Raw genomic sequence first — 24,613 nt, 5'->3', positions numbered from 1 at the left:
ACATTTTTCAATATGATATTATTAACAAATATTTTTAAGTGGAAAGATTAAGTCTAAAACTAGAAGATACAAAATTTTAAAGATGCCACAACTCAGAACACCTTTATATCCTCAAATATTTCAGTTTTGAATTGAGTCCTTTTGTATCTCTTTTGTAATATTTTGTGTTGTTTTAATAATATTGAAACTGATTTTTTCTTTTGGAAAACACATTCATTTCAAAATGTCATATTAATAGTAAAAAAAAAAAAAAAAAGTATAGTGGAAATTCCTTTATTCTACCTTCTAGACTTTTATTAGTAGCCAAACCTGAATGGCCTTGTCCAGGGAACTCCTACTAATGGGACCACAGTGGGGGTCTGTCAAATGATGACCAGAATTTCACCAAAACCTACAAATAAGAAACGTTTCTAATGGTTATATTGTATGCTTTGAAAGAAATAAGTTACAGGCTTTAAATCTAATTTTCGTTTGAGAAGTTAAGCTGAAATGTTCATTTTTTTATTAAAAAATTCTACTCTATGGCAGGAATGGAAATGCAGACGTAGAGAATGGACATGTGGACATGGGGGGGAAGGGGAGGGTGGGATGAATTGGGAGATTAGGTTTGCTATAAATACACTACAATGTGTAAAACAGATAGCTAGTGGGAACCTGCTGTATAGCACAGGGAACTTGGTGCTCTGTGATGACCTAGATGGGTGGGGTGGGAGGGGAGGGAGGTCCAAGAGGGAGGGGACATATGTATACTTATGGCTGATTCACTTCATTGTTCAGCAGAAACTAACGCAGCGTTGTAATGCAACTATACTCCAATTAAAAAAAAAAATTCTAGGTGTGGAGAAAAGGGAACCCTCTTGCACTGTTGGTGGGAATGTAAATTGATGCAGCCACTATGGAGAACAGTATGGAGGTTCCTTAAAAAACTAAAAATAGAACTACCATTCGACCTGGCAATCCCACTACTGGGCATATACCCTGAGAAAACCATAATTCAAAAAGAGTCATGTACCATAATGTTCATTGCAGCTCTATTTACAATAGCCAGGTCATGGAAGTAACCTAAGTGTCCATCGACAGATGAATGGATAAAGAAGATGTGGCACATATATACAATGAAATATTACTCAGCCATAATAAGAAACGAAATTGAGTTATTTATAGTGAGGTGGATGGACCTAGAATCTGTCATACAGAGTGAAGTAAGTCAGAAAGAGAAAACCAAACACCGTATGCTAACACATATATATGGAATCTAAAAAAAAAAAAAAAAAATGGTTCTGAAGAACCTAGGGGCAGGACAGGAATAAGGACACAGACGTAGAGAATGGACTTGAGGACAGGGGAGGGGGAAGGGTAAGCTGGGACGAAGTGAGAGAGTGGCATGGACATATATACACTACCAAATGTAAAACAGATAGCTAGTGGGAAGCAGCCGCATAGCACAGGGAGATCAGCTCGGTGCTTTGTGACCACCTAGAGGGGTGGGATAGGGAGGGTGGGAGGGAGACGCAAGAGGGAGGAGATATGGGGATATATGTATATGTGTAGCTGATTCACTTTGTTATAAAGCAGAAACTAACACACCATTGTAAAGCAATTATAATCCAATAACGATGTTAAAAAAAATTCTACTCTATGATATTTTTCTCTATTAATATTATCAGGAAGGGTACCAATATATTGTCCCCCCCCACTTTGCTAGGTAGGAAACTAAGACATAACAATATTAATTTTTAAGAGATATGCTCATGTAATGAAGTTTAATAATGCTTAATGTATTATTATTGTATTATTAAGGGCAAGGTAAAAAAAAAAAAAAAAAATCACTTCTTCCTGACCTTTTCCTCTGCCTCCAAGCAATACCTCTGCCTGAGAAAGAGAAGTAACATGGGGAATACAGCATGAGAGATTAATTTTTTCATATTTCATAGAGAAATCATTAGATATGCTAATAGAGTGGGTGTTTACTTACATTGTGCCTCTGTGAGATGCAATGCATATGGCTGAAACAGACGTATCTGCTACACATGCCCAAGGTTACCTGTTTACTGTACATTGTCACAGTACTTCTTCAGAGTGTTGCCTATGACACCTCTGGTGTATTCTTCTTTTAGTGTGTATTAGAGAAAAGATAATCATTTGGCTGTTTCATCTTTTGTTAATCCCCAAACAAATGCAAAATTATAATTCCTATCAAAATAGATTTTAATACCACTGATTCAAAAAATAAATCAAACAATTAAGATGTTAAATTAACATAAGAAATGGAACAAATAACAGTAACAAAAAGACTAAAATCAAAATCACTTTGCAAATGAATACACATAAATAAGATGCTTGTTAAAATAATTATTTTCCATACTCTAGGCTCCACAAATTAGGTCAAGAAAAGAAATTACATATTCCAAAATTGACCTATAATGGTGAAAAAAAATTTTAAATACTATTAAAATGCTATATATTGGCTTGTCTTGGTAGCACAGTTAAAAAACAAGGGGGATTACTTATTTTTTTATTATTATTATCATGTTTGGACCTTAACAACTCTGTATACTTTTTTTGTGTGGGAAATTGCTGGATCATATGGTTAAGTGTATGATTAGTTTTTTAAGAAACTGCGAAATTATTTTCCAGAGTGCTAGTACCATTTTACATTTCCATGAACAATGTATGAGAGATCACGTTTATCTGTACCTTAGCTAGCATTTGGTATTATCACAGGTTTTTGTTGTTTTTTTTAATTTTAGTTGTTCTAATAGATGTTCAGTAATAACTCCTTATGGTCTTAGTTTGCATTTCCCTAGCACCTAGTGATGCTGAACATCTTTTCACCCGCTTATTTGCCACCCTATGTCCTCCTCAGTGAAATATCTCGTGTCTTTTGCCAATTTTGTAATTGGATTGTTTGTATTTCTACTGTTGAGTGTTGAGATTTCTTTATATATTCTAGATGTGAGTCCTTTGTCAGATATGTGGTTTGCAGATATTTTTTCCCAATCTATAGCTTGTCTTTTCAATTTCTTGAGATGGTTCTTCACAGAGCAAAAGCTTTTATTTTTGAATAAATCCAATTTATCAGTATTTTCTTTTATACATTATGATTTTGGTGTTATATCTAAGAACTCTTCACCAAGCCCTAGGTCCCCCGACTTTTCTTTTGTCTTATCTTCTGGTGTGAAGTTTAGGTCAAGGAACATTTTTTTTTTTTTCTTGTCTATGGCTATCGAGTTGTTCCATCAACATTTGTTGAAAAGGTGTCCTTACTCCAATGAATTGCTGTTCCACTCTTGTAAAAGGTCATTTGGTCATATTTGTGTGGGTCTATTTCTGGGTTCTCTCTTCTGTTCCATTGCTCTGTGTCTATCCTTTCACCAATATAATAGTCTGGATTACTGTAGCTATGTAATAAGTCTTGAAAATGAGTACACTGATACTTCCCTATCCATGATTTTCTTTTCAAAATTATTTTAGCATTTCTATATAAATTTTTTTATTAAGGTATAGTTGATTTACAACATTGTGTTAGTTTCAGGTGTACAGCATAGTGGTTCAGTTATTTTTTTCAGATCATATTCCATTATAGGTTATTATAAGATATTGAATATAGTTCCCTGTAATATACCATAAATTCTTGTTGTTTATATATTTTATATGTAGGAGTTTGTATCTGTTAATCCCATACTCCTAATTTATCTCTTCCCCCCAAAATTTCCCCTTTGGTAATCATAAATTTGTTTTCTATGTCTGTGAGTCTGTTTTAGTTTTGTACATAGCTTCATTTCTATTATTTTTTAGATTCCATATATAAGTGATATCATATAATATTTGTATTTCTCTGTCTGACTTACTTCACTAAGTACAATATTCTCTAGGTCCATCCATGTTGCTGCAAATGGCAAGATTTGCATTTGCAAATCTTTTTTAATGGCTGAGTAATATTCCATTGTATATATATCACATCTTCTTAGCTAGTCATCTGTTGATGGACACTTGGGTTGTTTCCATGTCTTGGCTATTATAAATAGTGCTGCTGTGAACATTGGGGTGCATGTATCTTTTCAAATTAGAATTTTTGTTTTTTTCTAGCTATATACCCAGGAGTAGAATTGCCAGATCTATTTTTAGTTTTTAAAGGAACCTCCATATTGTTCTTCTTAGTGGTTGCACCAAATTACATTCCCACTAACAGTGTATGAGGGTTCCCTTTTCTCCACATCCTCTCTAGCATTTATTTGTAGACTTTTTGATGATATACATTCTAATTGGTGTGAGATGATAACCTCATTGTGGCTTTCACTTGCATTTCTCTATTAATTAGTGATGTTGAGCCTTTTTTTCATGAGCCTTTTAACCATCTGTATGTCTTCTTTGGAAAAACATCTGTTTAGGTCTTTTGGCCATTTTTTGATTTGGTTGTTTTTTTGTTATTGAGTTGTATGAGCTGATTGTATACTTTGGATATCAACCCTCTGTCAGTGACATTGTTTGTAAATATTTTCTCCCAGTTGGTAGGTTGTCTTTTCGTTTTGTTGATGGTTGCCTTTGCTGTGCAAAAGCTTTTAAGTTTGATTAGGTCCCATTTGTTTATTTTTGCTTTTATTTCTTTTTCTTGGGAGACTGATCTAGAAAAAATTGTCATGATTTATGTCAAAGAATATTTTGCCTATGTTCTCTTCTAGGAGTTTTATGGTGTCATGTCTTACATTTAGGTCTTATATTTAGCTATTTTGAGTTTATTTTTTTATATGGTGTGAGGGAATGTTCTAATTTCATTGACTTATATGTAGCTGTCCAGCTCTCCTAACACTTGTTGAAGAGAATGTCTTTTCTCCCTTGTATATTCTTGCCTCCTTTGTTGTAGATTAATTGACCATAGGTGTGTGGGTTTATTTTGGGGCTTTCTATTCTGTTCCATTGATCCAGATATCCGTTTTTGTCCCAGTACCACACTGTTCTGATTACTGTAGCTTTGTAGTATAGTCTAAAGTCTAAGAGGGTTATGCCTCCAGCTTTTTCCCCCTCAGGATTGCTTTGGCAATTCTGGGTCTTGGGTGCTTTCATATAAATTTTAGGATTACTTGTTCTAGTTCTGTGAATAATGTCATGGGTATTTTGACAGGGATTGATTGAACCTGTAGATTGCTTTGGATAGTATGGACTAATTCTTTCAATCCAAGAATGTGTATTTGGATTTAGCGTCCTGTAGATATAAAGTCCAACTGCTCTATTGTTTCATTTAGGACCTCTGATTTTCTGCCTGGATGATCAGTCCATTGATGTCAGTGGGATGTTAAAGTCTCCTACTATTACTGGATTCTTGTCAATTTCTCCCTTTATGTATGTTACTATTAGTTTTATGTATTTAGGTGCTCCTATATTGGGTGCATCTATATTAATGAGTGTAATATCCTCACCTTGTATTGGTCCTTTTATCATTCTGTAGTATCCTTCTTTATCTTTCTCTATGGCCGTTTTTTTTTGTATTTCCTTTGATTGATTGATTGGATTGATTGATTTTTGGCTGTATTGGGTCTTTGTTGCTGTGCGAGGGCTTTCTCTAGTTGCGGCGAGCAGGGGCTACTCTTCATTGCGATGCACGGGCTTCTCACTGTGGTGGCTTATCTTGTTGTGGAGCATGGGCTCTAGGCGTGCGGGCTTCAGTAGTTATGGCACACAGGCTCAGTAGTTGTGGCTCGCGGGCTCTAGAGCATAGGCTCAGTAGTTGTGGCACATGGGCTTTGTTGCTCTGCGGCACGTGGGATCGTCCTGGACCAGGGCTCAAACCCATGTCCCGTGCATTGGCAGGCAGATTCTTAATCACTGCGCCACCAGGGAAGTCCCATGGCCTTTGCTTTTCATTTGTGGTTACCATGGAGTTCAAGTATACTGACCCATAACACTATCTACTTTCTTTAAACTGACAGTCATTCAAGTTCAAACACATTTTTAAAAGGGCTACATTTTTATACTCCCCTCCCTCACATTTTGTGATTTTGATGTCCTATTTTACATCTTTGTGCTTATCCTTTTACTTTATTGTAGTTATAATCACTTTTACAATTTTTTGGATTGTTTTTTAATCTACATACTGGCTTACTTAAGTGATCTTCAATCCTTTTCTATATTTGTCTTTCCTATTGTGATTTTCCCTTTCCTATAGATTCTTGCTTCTTTTCTATTTAGAGAACATCTTTCAATATTTCTTTTAAGATAGGTTTAGTATTGCTATATTCCTTTAGTTTTTGCTTGTCTGAGAAATTCTTATCTCTTTTATTCTAAATGATAATCTTGCTGGATAGAGAGCATCTTACTTTGCAGGTTTTTCCCTTTCAGGACTTTGAATATATCATACTACTCCCTTTTAGCCTGTAATGTTTCTGCAGAGAAATCCACTGATAGACTTATGAGGGTTCCCTTGTAAGTGACTGTTTTTCTCTTGCTGCATTTAGAATCCTGTCTTTAACTTTTGCCATTTTAATTATATGTCTTGCTGTGGGTCTGTTTGGGTTAATCTTGTTTGGGTCCCTCTGTGCTTCCTGTACCTTGATATCTGTTTCCTTCTTTAGGTTTGGGAAGTTTTCAGCTATAATTTCTTCAAATACATTTTCAATCCTCTTCTCTCTCTTTTCTTCTGGAGCCCCTATTATGGGTAACTTGGAACATTCTATATAATCTCATACATCTTGTATGTTGTTTTCAATTTTTTTCTTTTGTTTTTCTGTCTTCTGTTCTGATCAGTTGACTTCCATTATTCTGTCTTCCATATCACCTAATCGTTCTGTTTCATTTAGTTGGCTCTTCATTGCTTCTGTATTGGTTTTTATCATGGCAATTGAATTGTCTATTTTTTTTTGAATTGTCTATTTTTGATTGGTCATCATTATAGTTTCTAGTTCCTTGCTACAGTGATCTGTGTTTCTATCAATAAGCTTTCTTAATTCTGTTAGCATTTTTATTACCACCTTTTGAACTAAGGGTCTGGACTGATGAGCTCTGTTTCATTATTCTTTCAGGGGATTACTTTTGTTCTTTTAATAGGGAGTAGTTCCTTTGCCTTTTCATTTAATTAACTTTGTCTCCATGATTTAGGAGAAACAGTTATCTATTGTGATCTTGAAGGGTGTTTTTATCTGGGAGAATCTCTGTGTAGACTGTGTGTGTCCATTGTTTTTGGTGCTAGGGCTACTTCTGGTATGGATGCCAGCCACATCTTTCCTCAGGGTATGCTGGCAGTTATCCCCTTCACAGGGTTTATGGTTATGCAGGGTGTGAGGCAAGGCTTCGTCTCTGCTCTGTGGCTATTGCTGCCCTGTCAGGGGTGGGGTCTTCTCCCCATTTGTTGGAGTAGGAGCCCTGAGGGTAGGGTTTGATCAGGCTCCGTTGCCCCTGAGTGTGTGCCCTGCTCCAAAGGAGGTGAATGCTGAAGCAACTGAGGCCTGAGTGGTCACAGAGGACCTAAGTGCCGCCTGTGTAAGCGTCTGGGGTTCCACTCAGAAGCAGCCCAAGGTCGTGTCCCTTTCTCTGTTGTTTTGTCCCAGATACAGAGCAAGGCTGTGATGTGGAGTAGGTTGGGGCTGGGATTTGGACCACTGTGGCTGCAGGAATAAAAGTGGCTGTGCTGTTTACTGCCTGAGATCTGGGCTGCCTCTGTGTCAGTCTTTTCCCAGGACCTGTCTGCCCCAAATCTAGCACTAAGCTGTGTTGTGGAGTTGGTGGAGCTGGGGGCACTCTTGCTGTGAGACAAACCACTGGGTACTCTTAAGTGTGCTGACATTAGCTGCCACCACCCCACTTGGACCACACCCTAGACCCTCCAGGCTGTCTTTGCATAGCTAGATTGAGTTATCTCCCAGGGCCTATCTGCCGGAGATTCAGCACTTTGCCGTGGTGTGCTCTTGGGTTGCTATCCTGTGAGCACACTGACAATGGCCACTGCTGCCCTGCCCCACCCAGGTCATAACCCAGGACCCCTGTCTCTCCGTATCTAGAGTGAATCTTTTCCCAGGGTTTCATTGGCCCAGATCTCACAGCAGGCTGTGGTGTGGAGTGAGTGGGGCTAGGGTGTATGCCCCTTTGGATCGGGAAGTGCGGTGAGGCTGCAGCTGCCAGTGCACGGCTCTCTCCACCCTGATTGTTGGCAAGTGAGCATGCGCTCACTTCTTGCAAGTAAAGGCTAGGCTTTTCTATCCCTTCTGTCTGGCCCAGTGGTTTTTCCTGGCAGGCAACGGGCTTTGTCTTCTCTGCGCAGGACCCCAGGACTGGGATGCCCAGATTATGGCTTGACCTGCTCACTCCTCAGGGTGTGGGTCTACCCATGCAGACCTCTTCCTTAGATCCCTCCCAGGGGCACAGATCCCAACCCAGTGATTTTTTTATCCCCATCCTACCAGTTACATGGACATCTTTCATGCAGCTTTGGTTGTATAGGAGTTCTACAAGTTTCTAGTTAGTATTCCATGAGTATTGTTCCACATGTAGATGTATTTTCAATGTTTTAAGGTGTGTGGGGGAGTAAGTGAGCACCACATACTCCTACTCCGCCATCTTGATTCCACTGCTCCATACAAATTTTTGAATGATCTTGTCTGTATCTACCATTAATCTTCCTGAGATTTTGATAGAAATTGGTTTAAATCTATATAACAATTTGGGGAGAACTGACATCTTTTTTTGGCTGAGTCTTCCAATTCATGAAGATGGTATGTTTCTACATTGATTTAAATTTTTGATTTTTTTCATCAGTGTTCTGTAGTTTTCAGCAGAAATGTCTTGCATTTGTTTGTCAGATATACACCTAAGTATTTTATCATTCTGAGCAACTGTATATAGTACTGTATTTTAAATCTTGGTGTCTATGTGTTCATTGTCAGTCTATGGAAAAACAGCTGATATATTTTTTATCTCTTATCCTGCAAACTTGATGAACTCATTTCTTAGTTCTAAAAGGTTTTACTGTTTTTAGATTCCTTGAGATTTTCTATATAGACCACCATGTCATCAGCAGATAGAAACAGTTTTGTATCTTCCTTTTCAGTCTGTATGCTTTTTATTTCTACTTCTTGCCTTACTACACTGGCTAGAACTTCAAGAACTTTGCTGAATAACAGTGGTTTGAGTGGATATCTTTGCCATGTTCCCAACTTAGGGAAAAAACATTCAGTCTTTATCATTAATTATAATGCTTACTGTAGGTCTTACGTAGATGCTCCTTATCAAGTTGGAGAAGTCCCTCTCTTTTTCTGAAAGATTGTTTGCTTGTTTTTTTAAAATCATGAATAGGTGTTGAATTTTCTCAGGTGCTTTCTCTGCACTGATTGATATAATCATGTGATTTGGCTTCTTTAGTCTGTTCATAGAGTAGATTACATTCAAATACTGAACCAGTAATTCATGCCTGGGGTACCCCACTTGATAATATAAATTATTTTTATATATTGCTGAATTTCATTTCTTAATATTTTGTTAAGAATTTTTTTGTTTATCTCCATGAAGAGTATTGATTTATTTGTTTTTTTTTTTGGGGGGGGGGCCACGCAGCACAGCATACGGGATCTTAGTTCCCCAACTAGGGATCGAATCCACACCCCCTGCAGTGGAAGCACAGTCTTAACCACTGGACTGCCAGGGAAATCCCTGTTCTTTTCTTTTTTGTATTCTGTTTGCCTGGCTTTGGTATCAGGGTAATTTTGGCTTCATAAAGTGAGTTGGAAAGTGTTCCTTTCTCTACTTTTTTCTTAGAGATTGTGTAGAATTGGTGTTCATTCTTCTTTTAAGTTTGGTAGACTTCTCCAGCATAACCATCTAGGCCTGGAGTTTTTCTTTTCTGAAGTTTTCAAATTATGAATTTGATTTCTTTAATATCATAAGACCATTCAGATTATCCATTTCATACTGGTAGTTGGTAGTTAGAGAATTATTTATGGTATTCCTTTATTATCCTTTTGATGTCTGCAGAGTAGGAAGAGACCCTTTTTCTTCCCAATACTGGTAGTACAGAAAGTCTTTTTCTCTCTCCCTCTCTCTTTTTTTGGTCAGCCTTGCTAGAAGTTTTTTTATTTTACTGATCTCTTCAAAGAACCAGCCTTGTGTTTCTCTATTGTTTTTCTGTTTTCAATTGTATTGACTTATGCTCTTCTTATTACATCTTTCCTTCAGCTTATGTTGGGTTTTTTTTTGCTCTTCCTTTTCTAGTTTCTTGAGGTGAGAACATAGAGTAATGATTTAAACTTTTAATCTAATAGAAGCATGTGCCTTTTGGCATTTCTTTGTGTCCCACAAAATTTCAATATTTCATATTTCATTTTTATTCAGTTCAATGTATTTTAAAATTTCCTTTGAGCCTTCCTCTTTTTTGACTCATGGATTATTTAGAAGGGTACTTATTAGCTTCCAAGTCTTTGGAGATTTTCCTGTTATATTTAGATTATTTTTCTATATTATTGATATCCACTTTGACTTCATAAAATCCAGAGAACACACACTCTGTGGTTTCAGTTCTTTTAAATTTGTTGAGATTAGTTTTTTGCTCAGGATATGGTCTCTCTTGGTGTATATTTATTTCACAAGCAATGGAGAAGTAAATACATTCTGATGTTGTTGGGTAGTTGACAGTGATGTTGAGTTCTTCTCTGTCCTTACAGAATTTCTGTCTAGTTGTTCTGCTGTTGTTGAGAGAGGGGTGTTGATGTCTCTAACAACCATGGGCTTGTCTAATTCTTCTTTCAATTCTGTCTTGATTTATGTAGCTTCACATATTTGGTAGCTCTTTTGTTTAGTGCATACACAGTTAGGCTTAGTATGTCTTCTTGTTAGGTTGCTCTTTTATGATTATGTAATATCCCACTGTGTCCATGGTAATTTTGTTTTCTTTGAAGTCTACTTTCTCTGACATTAGTAGAATCAGTCCTGATTTCTTCTGATTAATGTTTTGATAGTATACTTTTTTTCTATCCTTTTACACACAGCCTACCTGTACCATTTTATCTGAAATGAGTTTCTGGTAAACGGTATATATACTGGGTCATTTCTTTTTAATATTCTGCAAATCTCGGCTTTTAAAATTTTTTATTAGTGTATGGTTGATTTACAATGTTGTGTCAGTTTCTGCTGTAGAGCAGAGTGTATCAGTTATGCATGTACACATATCCACTCTTTTTTAGATTCTTTTCCCATACAGGTCATTACAGAGTACTGAGAAGAGTTCCCTGTGCTACATAGTAGGTTCTTATTAGTTATCTGTTTTATATATAGTAGTGTGTATTTCTCAATCCCAGTTTCCCAATTTATCCCCCACCCAAATCTCTGTTTTTAAATTGATGTATTTAGACCACTGACATTTAATTATTGCCATGTTAGGGCTTGCTTACATATGTAATTTCATTTTTTGTTTTCTTTTTGTTCTCTTTTTAAAATGATACATAATTGACATATGACATTGTACTAGTTTAGGTGTACACATGATTTTATTATGATATGTATCATAAATATATAAAAATTATCATAAGATTAGTTAACATCCATCACCATACACAGTTAAAATTATTTTTCTTGTGATGAGAACTTTCGTATTTACTCTTGTGGCAACTTCTGAATATACAGTACAGTACTGTTAAGTATAGTCACCATGATGTACATTACATCTCCAGGACTTATTTACCTTACAACTGGAACTTTGTACCTTTCAACAACTTCACTCATTTCATCTAGCCCCTGCCTCTGGTAACCAGCAATCTGTTCTCTGTATCTATAGGTTTTTCTTAGACTCCACATATATGTGAGATCATACAGTATTTGTATGTCTCTGACTTATTTCACTTAGCATAATGCTCTCAAAAATCCATTGTCACAAATGGCAAGATTTCCATCGTTTTTATGGCTTAATAATATTACATATCTGTGTGCACACATGTATACATACCATGTATTGGCTATTGTAAATAATGCTACAGTAAACATGAGCATGCAGATACCGTTTTGAGTGTCTTTGTTTCCTTCAGATAAATGACCTGGAAGTGGAATTACTTGATCATATGATAGTTCCATTTTTAATTTTTTGAGGAATCTCCATACTATTTGTTTCCATAGTGGCTGCACCAATTTACACTCACACCAAAGGTTCATAAGGTCCCTTTCCTGATATCCTCACCAACACATGTTATTTCTGGTCTTTTAGAGAATAGTCATTCTCACAGGTGTGAAGTGCTGTCTCGTTGTTTTCATTTGCATTTTTCCTGATTATTAGTGATGTTGAGCATCTTTTCATGCACCTTTTGGCCATTCGTATGTTTTCTTTGGAAAAATGTCTATTCAGGTCCTGTGCTCATTTTTAATTGGGTTGTTTAATTTTTTTCTCTTTAGTTGTATGAGTTCTTTATATATTTTGGATATTCACCCCTTATCAGAAATATGATTTGCAAATATTTTCTCTCATTCTGTAGGCTGCATTTTTATTTTGTTGGTGGTTACAGTTCGTTTAATGTAGTCCTACTTATTTGTGTTTGCTTTTGGTGTCAAATCCAAAATATCATTGCCAAGACTGATGTCAAGGAGCTTACCTATGTTTTCTTCTAGGAGTTTTATGGCTTTACATCTCATATTCAAGTATTTAACCCATTTTGAGCTAATTTTTTTGTATGCTATAAGATAGATAGTGGTTCTGTAATTCTTTTGCACGTGGCTGTACAGTTGTACAGTCCTAATAACCATATATTAAAGAGACTGTCCTTTCCTCGTTGAGTATTCTTGGCTCCTTTGTTGTAAATTAGTTGACCATATTTGCATGGATTAATTTCTGGGCTCTCTATTCTGTTTCATTGGTCTCTGTGTCTGTTTTAATGCCTGCACCACTCTGTTTTCATTACCACAGTAACGAGGAAGTGTGGTGTTCCAACTCTGCTCTTCTTCCCCAAGACTGCTTCTATGTTGGGGGGGGGGGGTCTTTTGTATTTCCATACAAATTTTAGGATTGTTTGTTTGATTTTTGTGAAAAATGCCATTGGAATTTTGATAGGGATTGCATTGAATATGTAGATTGCTTTTGGTAGTATGGAAATTTTAACAATATTTATTAATTCTTCCAATCCATGAACATGATTTATCTTTTCACTTATTGTAAGTCTTCTTCAATTTCTTTTCAGTCATCTTGTATAGTTTTCAGTGTTCAGGTTATTTAACTCTTTTTGGTTAAATTTATTCCTAGGTATTTTATTTGCTTTGATGCAATTGAAAATAGGATTTTTTTCTTAATTTTTCTTTCTGATTGATAGCTCAATATTAGTTTATAAAAATGCAACAGATTTTTGAAAACTGATTTTGTATCCTGAAAGTCTACTGAATTTGTTTATATAATTAATATGTCATCTGCAAATAGGGACAGTTTTCCCTTCTTCCTTTTCGATTTGAATGTCTTTTTCTTCCTTAATTGCTCTTGTTAGAACTGCTAATACTATGTTGATTCAAAGTGGCAAGGGTGGGCATCCTTGTCTTCTGCCTCATTTTAGAGGAAAAGCTTTCAGCTTTCCACTGTGGAGTATGATATAAGCTGTGGGCTTGTCATATATGGAATCAATAGCAGAATAAATGAGGGAGAAAGAAAAATGAATAAGTGAGCTGGAAGACAGAGTGGGGGAAATCAGTACCACAGAACAGAATAAAGAAAAAAGAAGAATGAAAAGAAATGAGGACAGCCTCAATGACCTCTGGGATAACATTAAACACAGCAATATTTGCATTATAGGGGTGGCAGAAGGAGAAGAGAGTGAGAAAGGGCCTGAGAAAATATTTGAAGAGATTACAGCTGAAAATTTCCCTAACGTGAGAAAGAAAGGAAGCACACAGGGTCCCATACAGGGTAAACCTGAGGAACATGCCGAGACACATACTAATCAAACCGAGAAAAGTTAAAAAGACAGACAAAGAGAAAATATTAAAAGCAACAAGACAAAAGCAACAAATGACGTACAAGGGAATCCCCATAAAGATTTCTATCAGCTAATATTTTTAGCAGAAACTCTGCAGGCCAGAAGATAGTGGCAGGATATAATTCAAACTGATGAAAGGAGAACACCTACAACCAAGAATACCTAGCAAGGCTCTTGTTCAGACTTGATGGAGAAATCAAAAGCTCTACAGACAAGCAAAAGCTAAAGAATTCAGCACCACCAAACCAACTTTACAACAGATGCTAAAGGAAATTCTCTAGGTGGAAAAGAAAAGATCACAATTAGAAACAAGAAAATTATGAATGGAAAAGCTCACAGGTAAAGGCAAACATAAAGGCAGGAAATCATACACACACAAATATGACATCAAACCCAGGAGTCGTGGGAAGAGGAGAATACAAATGCAGGATATTGGAAATGCATTTGAAATTAAGAGACCAGGAACTTAAAACAATCTTGTATATATACAGACTGCTATATCAAAACTTCATGGGAACCGCACACCGAACATCTACAACAGATACAGACACAAAAAAGAAAAAGCAATCCAGACACAAAAAAGAAAAAGTAATCCAAACACAACACTAAAAATAGTCATCAAGTCACAAGCGAAGTGAGTGAAAGAGGAAGGGAAGAAAAAAGACCTATAAAAACAAATCCAAAACAAACAATTAACGAAATGGTGATAAGAGCATACATATGGATAAATACCTTAAATGTAAATGGATTAAATGCTCCAACCAAAAGATACAGACTGGCTGAATTGATACAAAAACAAGACCCGTATATCTGCTGTCTAAAAGAGGCCCACTTGGGATCTAGAGACACATACAGACAGAAAGTAAGGGGAATGGAAGAAGCTATTCCATGCAAATGGAAATCAGAAGAAATCAGGAGTAGTAATACTCTTATCAGACAAACTAGACTTTAAAATAAAGACTGTTACAGGAGACAAAGAAGGACACTACATTACGATCAAGAGATCAAGAAGAAAATATAACAATTGTAAATAATATGCAGCAAACATAGGAGCACCTAAGTATATAAGGCAAATGCTAACAGCCATGAAAGGAGAAATCGACAGTAACACAATAACAGTGAGGAATTTTAACACCCCACTTTCTTCAATGGACAGATCATCCAGACAGAAAATCAATAAGGAAACACAGGTCTTAAATGACACATTAGACCACATGGACTTAACTGATATTTAATACTCCATTATAAAGTGGGATTTATCCCAGGGATGCAAGGAGTTTTCAGTATCCGTAAATCAATCAGTGTGACACACCGCATTAACAAACTGAGGAATAAAAACTATATGATCATCACAATAGATCCAGAAAAAACTTTTGACAAAACTCAATATGCATGTATGATAAAACTCTACAGAAAGTGGGTATAGAGGGAACCTACCTCAACACAATAAAGGCCATATACGACAGCCCACAGTAACATCATTCTCAACAGTGAAAAAGTGAAAGGATTTCCTCTAAGATCAGGTACAAGACAAGGATGTCCACCTTTGCCACTTATTTAACATAGTTTAGAAAGCCCTAGCCACGGCAATCAGAGAAGAAGAAGAAATAAAAGGACCCAGATCGGAAAAGAAGAAGTAAAACTGTCACTGTTTGCAGATGACATGATACTATACAAAGAAAATCCTCAAGACGATACCAGAAAACTACTAAAGCTCATCAATGAATTTGGTAAAGTTGCAGGATACAAACTTAATACACAGAAATCTGTTGCACTTCTATACACGAACGACTAAAGATCAGAAAGAGAAATTAAAGAAACAATCCCATTTACCATCACATAAAAACAATAAAATACCTAGGAATAAACCTACCTAAGGAGACAAAAGACCTGTACTCTGAAAACTGTAAGACACCGATAAAAAAATTCAAAGATGACACAAACAGATGGAGAGATATACCATGTTCTTCGATTGGAAGAATCAATATTGTCAATATGACTATACTACCCAAGACAATCTACAGATTCAATGCAATCCCTATCAATTAAGAATGGCATTTTTCACAGGACTAGAACAAAAAATCTTTAAATTTGTATAGATACACAAAAGACCCAAAGAGCCAAAGCAATCTTGAGAAAGGAAAACAGAGCTGCAGGAATCAGGCTCCTTGACGTCAGACTATACTACAAAGCTACAGGCATCAAAACAGTATGGTACTGGCACAAAGCCAAAAATATAGATCAATGGAACAGGATAGAAAGCCCAGAGATAAACCCATGAACCTACAGTCAATTAATTTATGACAAAGGAGGCAAGACTACACAAGGGAGGAAAGACAGTCTCTTCAATAAATGGTGCTAGGAAAATTGGACAGCTACATGTAAAAAAGAATGAAATTAGAACATTCTCTGTCACCATACACAAAAATAAACTCAAAATGGTCAAAGACCTAAATGTAAGGCCGGACACTTTAAAACTCTTAGAGGAAAATGCAGGCAGAACACTCTTTGACATAAATTGCAGCAACATGTTTTTGAATCCACCTCCTAGGGCAATGAAAATAAAAACAAAAATAAACAAATGGGATCTAATTAAGCTTAAAAGCTTTTGCACAGCAAAGGAATCCATCAACAAAATGGAAAGACAACCCACAGAATGGGAGAAAATCCCCAAAATTTACAAATAGCTCATGTGGCTTAATATAAAAAAACCAAAAAACCCAATCAAAAATGGGCCAATGACCTAAATAAACATTTATCCAAGGAAGAAAGATGGCCAAGAGGCACATGAAAAGATACTCAACATCGCTAATTATTAGAGAAGTGCACATCAAAATTACAATGAGGGAATTCCCTAGTGGTCCAGTGACTAGGACTCCACGTTTTTAGTGCTGAGGGCCCAGGTTCAACCCTGGTCAGGGAACTAAGATCCTGCAATTCGTGTGGCGTGGCCAGAACAATAACAGCTACAATGAGATACTGCCTCACACAAGTCAGAATGGACATAATCAAAAAATCAACAAACAATAAATGCTGGAGAGGGTGTGGAGAAAAGCAAATCCTGCTACACTGTTGGTGGAAATGTAAACTGGTACAGCCACAATGGAGAACAGTATGGACATTCCTTAAAAAGTAAAAATAGAGCTACCATATGACCCTGCAATCCCACTCCTGGGCATATATCCAGAGAAAACAATAATTCTAAAAGATACATACACCCCAATGTTTATTGTAGCAATATTTATAGCCAGGACATGGAAGCAACCTAAATGTCCATTGATGGATGAATGGAAAAAGAAGATGTGGTACATATATAAAGTGGAATATTACACAGCCAAAAAAAGAACAAAATAATGCCATTTGCAGCAATATGGATGGACCTAGACATGGTCATACTGAGTGACGTAAGTCAGAAAGAGAAAGGCAAATATCATATGATATCGCTTATATGTGGAATCTTAAAAAAAGATACAAATGAACTTATCAACAAAAGAGAAACAAAGTCACAGACTTAGAGGACAAACTTATGGTTACCAGGAGGAAGGGTAGTAGGGAGGGATAGATCGGGAGTCTGGAATTGACGTGTACACACTACTATGTATGAAGTAGATAACCAACAAGGACCTACTGTAGAGCTACCTAAAGGGAACTCTGCTTAATATTCTTTAATAATCTAAATGGGAAAAGAATTTGAAAAAGAATAGATACATTTATATGTGTAACTGAATCACTTTGCTGTACACCTGAAACTAACACAACATTGTTAATCAAATGTGCCCCAATATAAAAAAAAATTTTTTTAAATGACACATTAGACCAGATGGACTTAACTGATACTTATAGAACATTCTATCCAAAAGCAGCAGAATACATTCTTCTCAAGTGCACATGGAACATTCTCCAGGATAGATCACATCTTGGGCCACAAATCAAGCCTTGGTAAGTTTAAGAAAACTGAAATCATAGCAACCTTCTTTTATGGCCACAACTCTATGAGGTTAGAAATCAATTACAGGAAAAAAAAAACTGTAAAAAACACAAACTCGGGAAGGCTAAACAATATGTTACTAAACAACCAGTGGATAATTGAAGAAATCAAAGAGGAAATTTAAAAATACCTAGTGACAAATGACAATGAAAACACAACAATTCAAAACCTGTGGGATGCAGCAAAAGCAGTTCTAAGACGGAAGTTTATAGCAGTATAATCTTACTTAAGGAAACAAGAAAAATCTCAAATAAACAACCTAACCTTACACCTAAAACAACTAGAGTAAGAACAAACAAAACCCAAAGTTAGTAGAAGGAAATAAATCATAATGATCAGAGCAGAAATAAATGAAATAGAGAAGAATAAAACAATAGTGAAGATCAATGACACAAAAAGCTGGTTCTTTGAAAAGATAAACAAAATTGATAAACCTCTGGCCAGATGCATCAAGAAAAAAACGAAGAGGGCTCAAATCAATAAAATTCAAAATGAAAAAGAAGTTACTACCAACACCACAGAAATACAAAGAATCACAAGAGACTACTACAAATAACAATAGTCAAATAAAATGGACAACCTAGAAGAAACAGACACATTCTTAGAAAAATACAACCTTCCAAGACTGAACCAGGAAGAAGTAGAAAATATGAACAGACCAGTTACAAGTACTGAAATTGAAACAGTTATTAAAAAATTTCCAACAAACAAAAGTCCAGGACCAAATGGCTTCACAGGGGAATTCTATCAAACATTTAGAGAAGAGTTAACACCTATCCTACTGAAACTCATCCAAAAAATTGCAGAGTAAGGAACACTCCCAAGCTCATTCTATGAGGCCACTATCACCTTGATACCAAAACCAGACACAGATACCCCCGAAAAAAGAAAATTACAGGCCAATATCACTGATGAACATAGATGCAAAAATCCTCAACAAAATACTAGCAAACTGAATCATAACCGAATACATTAAAAGGATCATACACCATGATCAAGTGTGATTTATCCCAGAGATGCAAGGATTCTTCAACAGACTGAAGAATAAAAACCATATGATCATCTCAGTAGATGCAGAAAAAGCTTTTGACAAAATTCAACACTCATGTATGATAAAAACTCTCCAGGAAGTGGGCATAGAGAGAACTTATAATAAAGGTCATAAATGACAAACCCACAGTAACATCATCCTCAATGGTGAAAAGTTGAAAGCATTTCCTCTAAGATCAGGTACAAGACAAGGATGTCCACTCTCACCACTTTTATTCAACATAGTTTTGGAAGTCCTAGCCATGGCAATCAGAGAAGAAAAACAAATAAAAGGAATCCAAATTGGAAAAGAAGAAGTAAAACTGTTACTGTTTGCAAGTGACATGATACTATATATAGAAAATCCTAAAGATGTTACCAGAAAACTACTAAGAGCTTATCAATGAATTCAGTAAAGTTTCAGGATACAAAATTAATACACAGAAATCTCTTGCATTTCTATACAGTAACAATGAAAGAAATTAAAGAAATAATGCCATTTACCATCACATCAAAAAGAGTAAAATACCTAGGAATAAACCTACCTAAGGAGACAAAAGACCTGTACTCTGAAAACTATAAGACACTGATAAAAAAAATTGAAGAAGACACAAACAGATGGAGAGATATATACCATGTTCTTGGACTGGAAGAATCAATATTGTCAAAGTGACAATATTACCCAAGGCAATCTACAGATTCAGTGCAATCCCTATCAAATTACCAATGGCAATTTTCACAGAACTAGAACAAAAAATCTTAAAACTTGTATGGCTACACAAAAGACCTGAATAGCCAAAGCAATCTCAAAAAGGAAAAGCAGAGCTTGAGGAATCAGACTTCTTGACATCAGGCTATGCTACAAAGCTACAGTCATCAGAACAGTATTGTACTGGCACAAAAACAGAAATATAGATCAATGGAACAGGATAGAAAGCCCAGAGATAAACTCACGAACCTACAGTCAATTAACCTATGACAAAGGAGGCAAGACTACACAAGGGAGGAAAGACAGTCTCTTCAATAAATGGTGCTGGGAAAACTGGACAGCTACATGTAAAAGAATGAAATTAGAACATTCTCTAACACCATACACAAAAATAAACCGAAAATGGATCAAAGACCTAAACGTAAGGCCAGACACTCTAAAACTCTTAGAGAAAAATGGAGGCAGAACACACTTTGACATAAATCGCAGCAACATGTTTTTGAATCCACCTCCTAGAGTAATGAAAATAACAAAAAAACAAATGGGATCTAATTAAACTTAAAAGCTTTTGTACAGCAAAAGAATCCATCAACAAAATGGAAAGGCAACCCACAGAATGGGAGAAAATATTTGCAAACGAAGCAACCAACAAGGGATTAATCTCCAAAATATATTGGGTTGGCCAAAAGGTTCGTTCAGTTTTTTCCGTAAGGTGGCTCTAGTAGCGCTTAGTTGTCTTTAACTTCATTTGAAACAATTTTGTTAGATTATATTGTGACAGCTGTCATAACAGTGTGAATTAAAAAAAAACCATCAAAATTGGTGAATTTTTTTGTAGCCATTTTAATACTGAAGATGGAAGAAAGAAAACAACATTTTTGGCATATTATGCTTTATTATTTCAAGAAAGGTAAAAACACAACAGAAATCCAAATAAAGATTTGTGCAGTTTATGGAGAAGGTGCTGTGACTGATTGAACATGTCAAAAATGGTTTGCAAAATTTCATGCTGGAGATTTCTTGCTGGACAATGCTCCACCATTGGGTAGAACAGTTGAAGTTGATAGCGATCAAATCGAGACATTAATTGAGAAAAATCAATGTTATATCATGCGTGAGATAGCCGACATGCTCAAAATATCCATATCAAGCATTGAAAATCATTTGCACCACCTTGGTTATGTTAATCACTTTGGTGTTTGGCTTCCACATAAGTTAAGTGAAAAAACCTTCTTGACCGTATTTCTCCATGTGATTCCCTACTGAAATGTAATGAAAATGTTCCGTTTTTAAAACAAACTGTGATGGGCAATGAAAAGTGGATACTGTGCAACAGTGCTCCCCAACCTTTTTGTCATTAGGGACCAGTTTCATGGAAGACAGTTTTTCCACAGACGGGGTGAGGGTGGTTCAGGCGGTAATGTGAGCAATGGGGATCAGCAGACGAAGCTTCACTTGCTTGCCACTCACCTCCTGCTGTGCGGCCTGGTTCCTAACAGGCTGGTCCGCAGACCAATACTGGTCCGGGGGTTGGGGACCCTGCTGTACAATAATGTGGAACCCAAGAAATCATGGTGAAGCGAAATGAACCACCACTAACCACACCAAAGTCCAGTCTTCATCCAAAGAAGGTGATGTTGTTTATCAATATATGGTGGGGATTGGAAGGGAGTCCTCTATTATGAGCTCCTTCCAAAAAACCAAATGATTAATTCCAATGAGTATTACTCCCAATTAGACCAACTGAAAGCAGCACTCAACGAAAAGCGTCCGGAATTAGTCAATAGAAAATGTATAATCTACCATCAGGATAATGCAAGACTGCATGTTTCTTTGATGACCAGGCAAAAACTGTTACAGCTTGGCTGGGAAGTTCTGATTCATCTGCCGTATTCACCAGACATTGCACCTTCAGATTTCCATTTATTGCAGTCTTCACAAAATTCTCTTAATGGAAAAAATTTCAATTCCCTGGAAGACTGTAAAAGGCACCTGAACAGTTCTTTGCTCAAAAAGATAAAAAGTTTTGGGAAGATGGAATTATGAAGTTGCCTGAAAAATGGCAGAAGGTAGTGGACCAAAAGAGTGAATACATTGCTCAATAAAGTTCTTGGTGAAAATGAAAAATGTGTACTTAAAAACCAAAGGCACTTTTTGGCCAACACAATACAAACAGCCTATGCAGCTCTATGTCAATATAAATAACTAATCACAGAATGGGCAGTAGATCTAAACAGACATTTTTCAAAGAAGATATATAGATGGCCAAAAAGCACATGAAAAGATGCTCAACATTTTGTCAGAGAAATGCAAATCAAAACTACAATGAGGCATCACCTCACACCAGTCAGAATGGCCATCATCAAAAAGTCTACAAACAATAAACACTGCAGAGGGTGTGGAGAAAAGCAAACCCACCTAAACTGTTGGTGGGAATGTAAACTGGTACAACCACTATGGAGAACAATATGGAGGTTCCTTAAAAAACTAAAAATAGAACTACCATATGATATAGGAATCCCATTCCTGGGCATATATCCAGGGAAAACCATAATTTGAAAATATACATGTACCCCAATGTTCACTGCAGCACTATTTACAATAGCTAAGACACGGAAGCACCCTAAGTGTCCATCAGCATAGGAATGGATAGGGAAGAATTGGTACATATATACAGTTGAATATTAGTCATAAAAGAGAACAAAATAATGCCATTTGCAGGAACATGGATGGAGCTAGAAATTATACTAAATGAAATAAGAGAAAGACAAATATCATATGATATCACTCATGTGTGGAATCTAATTAAAATAAAAATGGTATAAATGAACTTCTTCACACACACACAAAAAAAACAGATTCATAGACTTCGAAAACAAACATGGTTACCAAAGGGAAACATCGGGGGAAAGGATAAATTTGGAGCTTGGGATTAACATACAATACTATATACAAAACAGATAACAAACAAGGATCTACTGTATAGCACAGGGAACTCTTCCAAATATTCTGTAATAAGCTATATGGGAAAAGCATCTGAAAAAGAACGAATATATTATATGTATAACTGAATCGTCAACTATACTCCAATAAAATTTTAAACAGTAAAGTTACTTGAAAGATAAGAGACAATATAAAGAGGAAAGTATTTTAAAAGTAAATTTTGCCAAACCTTCAAGATGGTGCAGGAATAAAACATGGTGATCATCTTCCTCCCCACAAATACATCAAAAATACATCTACATGTGGAACAACTCCTACAGAACACCTACTGAATGCTGGCAGAAGACCTCAGACTTGCCCAAAGGCAAGAAAATCCCCACGTACCTGGGTAGGGCAAAAGAAAAAACAGAGACAAAAGAATAGTGATGGGACCTGCATCTCTGGGAGGGAATTGTGAAGGAGGAAAAGTTTCCACATTCTAGGAAGCCCCCTCACTGGCAGGGAATGACAAGGGGGAGCTTCGGAGCCTCAGAGGAGAGCACAGCAACAGGGGTGTGGAGGGCAAAGTGGAGAGTTTCCCACACAGAGGATCGGTGCCAACCAGCACTCACCAGCCTGAGACGCTTGTCTGCTCATCTGTTGGGGCAGGTGGGGGCTGGGAGCTGAGGCTCGGGCTTTGGAGGTCAGACCCCAGGGAGAGGACTGGGGTTGACTGCATGAGGACAGCCTGAAGGGGGCTAGTGCACCACAGCTAGCCAGGAGGGAGTCCAGGGAAAAGTCTAGAACTGCCGGAGAGGCAAGAGGCCATTGTTTCAGGGTCCACAAGGAGAGGGGCTTCCTGCTCCTTGTGCCCACAGATGGCAGAGCACTGCCTAAGCGAGCTCCAGAGAAGGGTGTGAGCTGTGGCTATCATCTCGGACCCTAGAGGTGGGCATGGACTGCTACCACTGTTGCTGCTTCCAACAAGGGCCCTGTGTGCAAGCGCAGGTCACTACCCACATTCTCCCAGGAGCCTCTGCAGCACGCCACTGCCAGGGTCCCGTGATCCAGGGCCAACTTCCCTGGGAGAACACACGATGCGCCTCAGGCTGTTGCAATTTCACTCTGCCTCTGCTGCCACAGGCACTCCCCACATCCCAATTTTGACTACCGTACCTCTCTCTCTCCGAAGCCTGAGTGAGCAAGATAGCCCTAATCAGCTGCTGCTTTAACCCCCTCCTGTCTGGGCAGGAAACAGATGCCTGAGGGCAGCCTACATGCAGAGACAAAACTAAAGCTGGATCCCAGGAGCTGTGTGAACAAAGAAGAGAACGGGAAATCTCTCCATTCAGCCTCAGGAGCAGCAGATTAAATTCCCGCAATCAGCTTGGTAAATCCTACATCTGTGGAATATCTGAATAGACAACAAGTGTTCCCAAAATCGAGGCTGTGGACTTTGGGGGCAACTGTGGACTTGGGGTTTGTTTTCTGTGTTTGATTTGTTTTTGGTTTTATGTTTATCTTAGTTTAGTTTTTAGTGTTTTCATTTGTGGGTTTGTTTATTCGTTTGGTTGCTCTCTTCCTTTTTTTTTTTCCTCTTTTTGTGAGTGTGTGTATGTATGTTTCTTTGTGTGATTTTGTCTGTTTAGTTTTGCTTTTACCATTTGTCTTGGGGTTCTGTCTGTTCGGTTTTTTTTTTTCTTTTTCTTCTTTTTCTTCCATGCCATGTGGCTGGCAGGGTCTTCATGCTCTGGCCAGGAGTCAGGCCTGAGCCTCAGAGGTGAGAGAGCTGAGTCCAGGATGTTGACCACCAGAGACCTCCAGTCCCCATGTAATATTAATCGGCAAGAGCTCTCCCAGAGATCTGCGTCTTAATGCCAATACCCAGCTCCAGCCAACGGCCAGCAAGCTCCAGTACTGGATGCCCCATGCCAAACAACTAGCAAGACAGGAACACATTGCCACCCATTAGCAGACAGGCTGCCTAAAGTCATACTAAGTTCACAGACAACCCAAAACACACCACCAGACATGGGCCTGCCC

At 37.2% G+C, this 24,613-nt stretch overlaps 1 protein-coding gene across 23 annotated transcripts in view; it reads right to left on the bottom strand.

Moving 5' to 3' along the window:
• WDPCP (WD repeat containing planar cell polarity effector) overlaps nt 1-24,613 on the bottom strand; it is a 420,975-nt gene that overhangs the window by 109,022 nt on the left and 287,340 nt on the right. Inside the window, exon 16 of one of the 23 annotated variants that reach the window (XM_082426583.1) lies at nt 1,881-2,107. The exons of the other annotated variants lie outside the window; for them this stretch is intronic. Within the exon in view, the coding sequence (XP_082282709.1) occupies nt 2,049-2,107 (59 nt within the window). The 3' untranslated portion in view covers nt 1,881-2,048. Of the gene's footprint in view, nt 1-1,880; nt 2,108-24,613 lie in introns of those variants that run through there. 23 annotated transcript variants of the gene reach the window in all.

This window comes from Balaenoptera physalus, assembly GCF_965194825.1.
Source record: "Balaenoptera physalus genome assembly, chromosome: 15".
NCBI lineage: Eukaryota > Metazoa > Chordata > Mammalia > Artiodactyla > Balaenopteridae > Balaenoptera > Balaenoptera physalus.
This window is presented reverse-complemented; position numbering and strand designations above follow the sequence as displayed.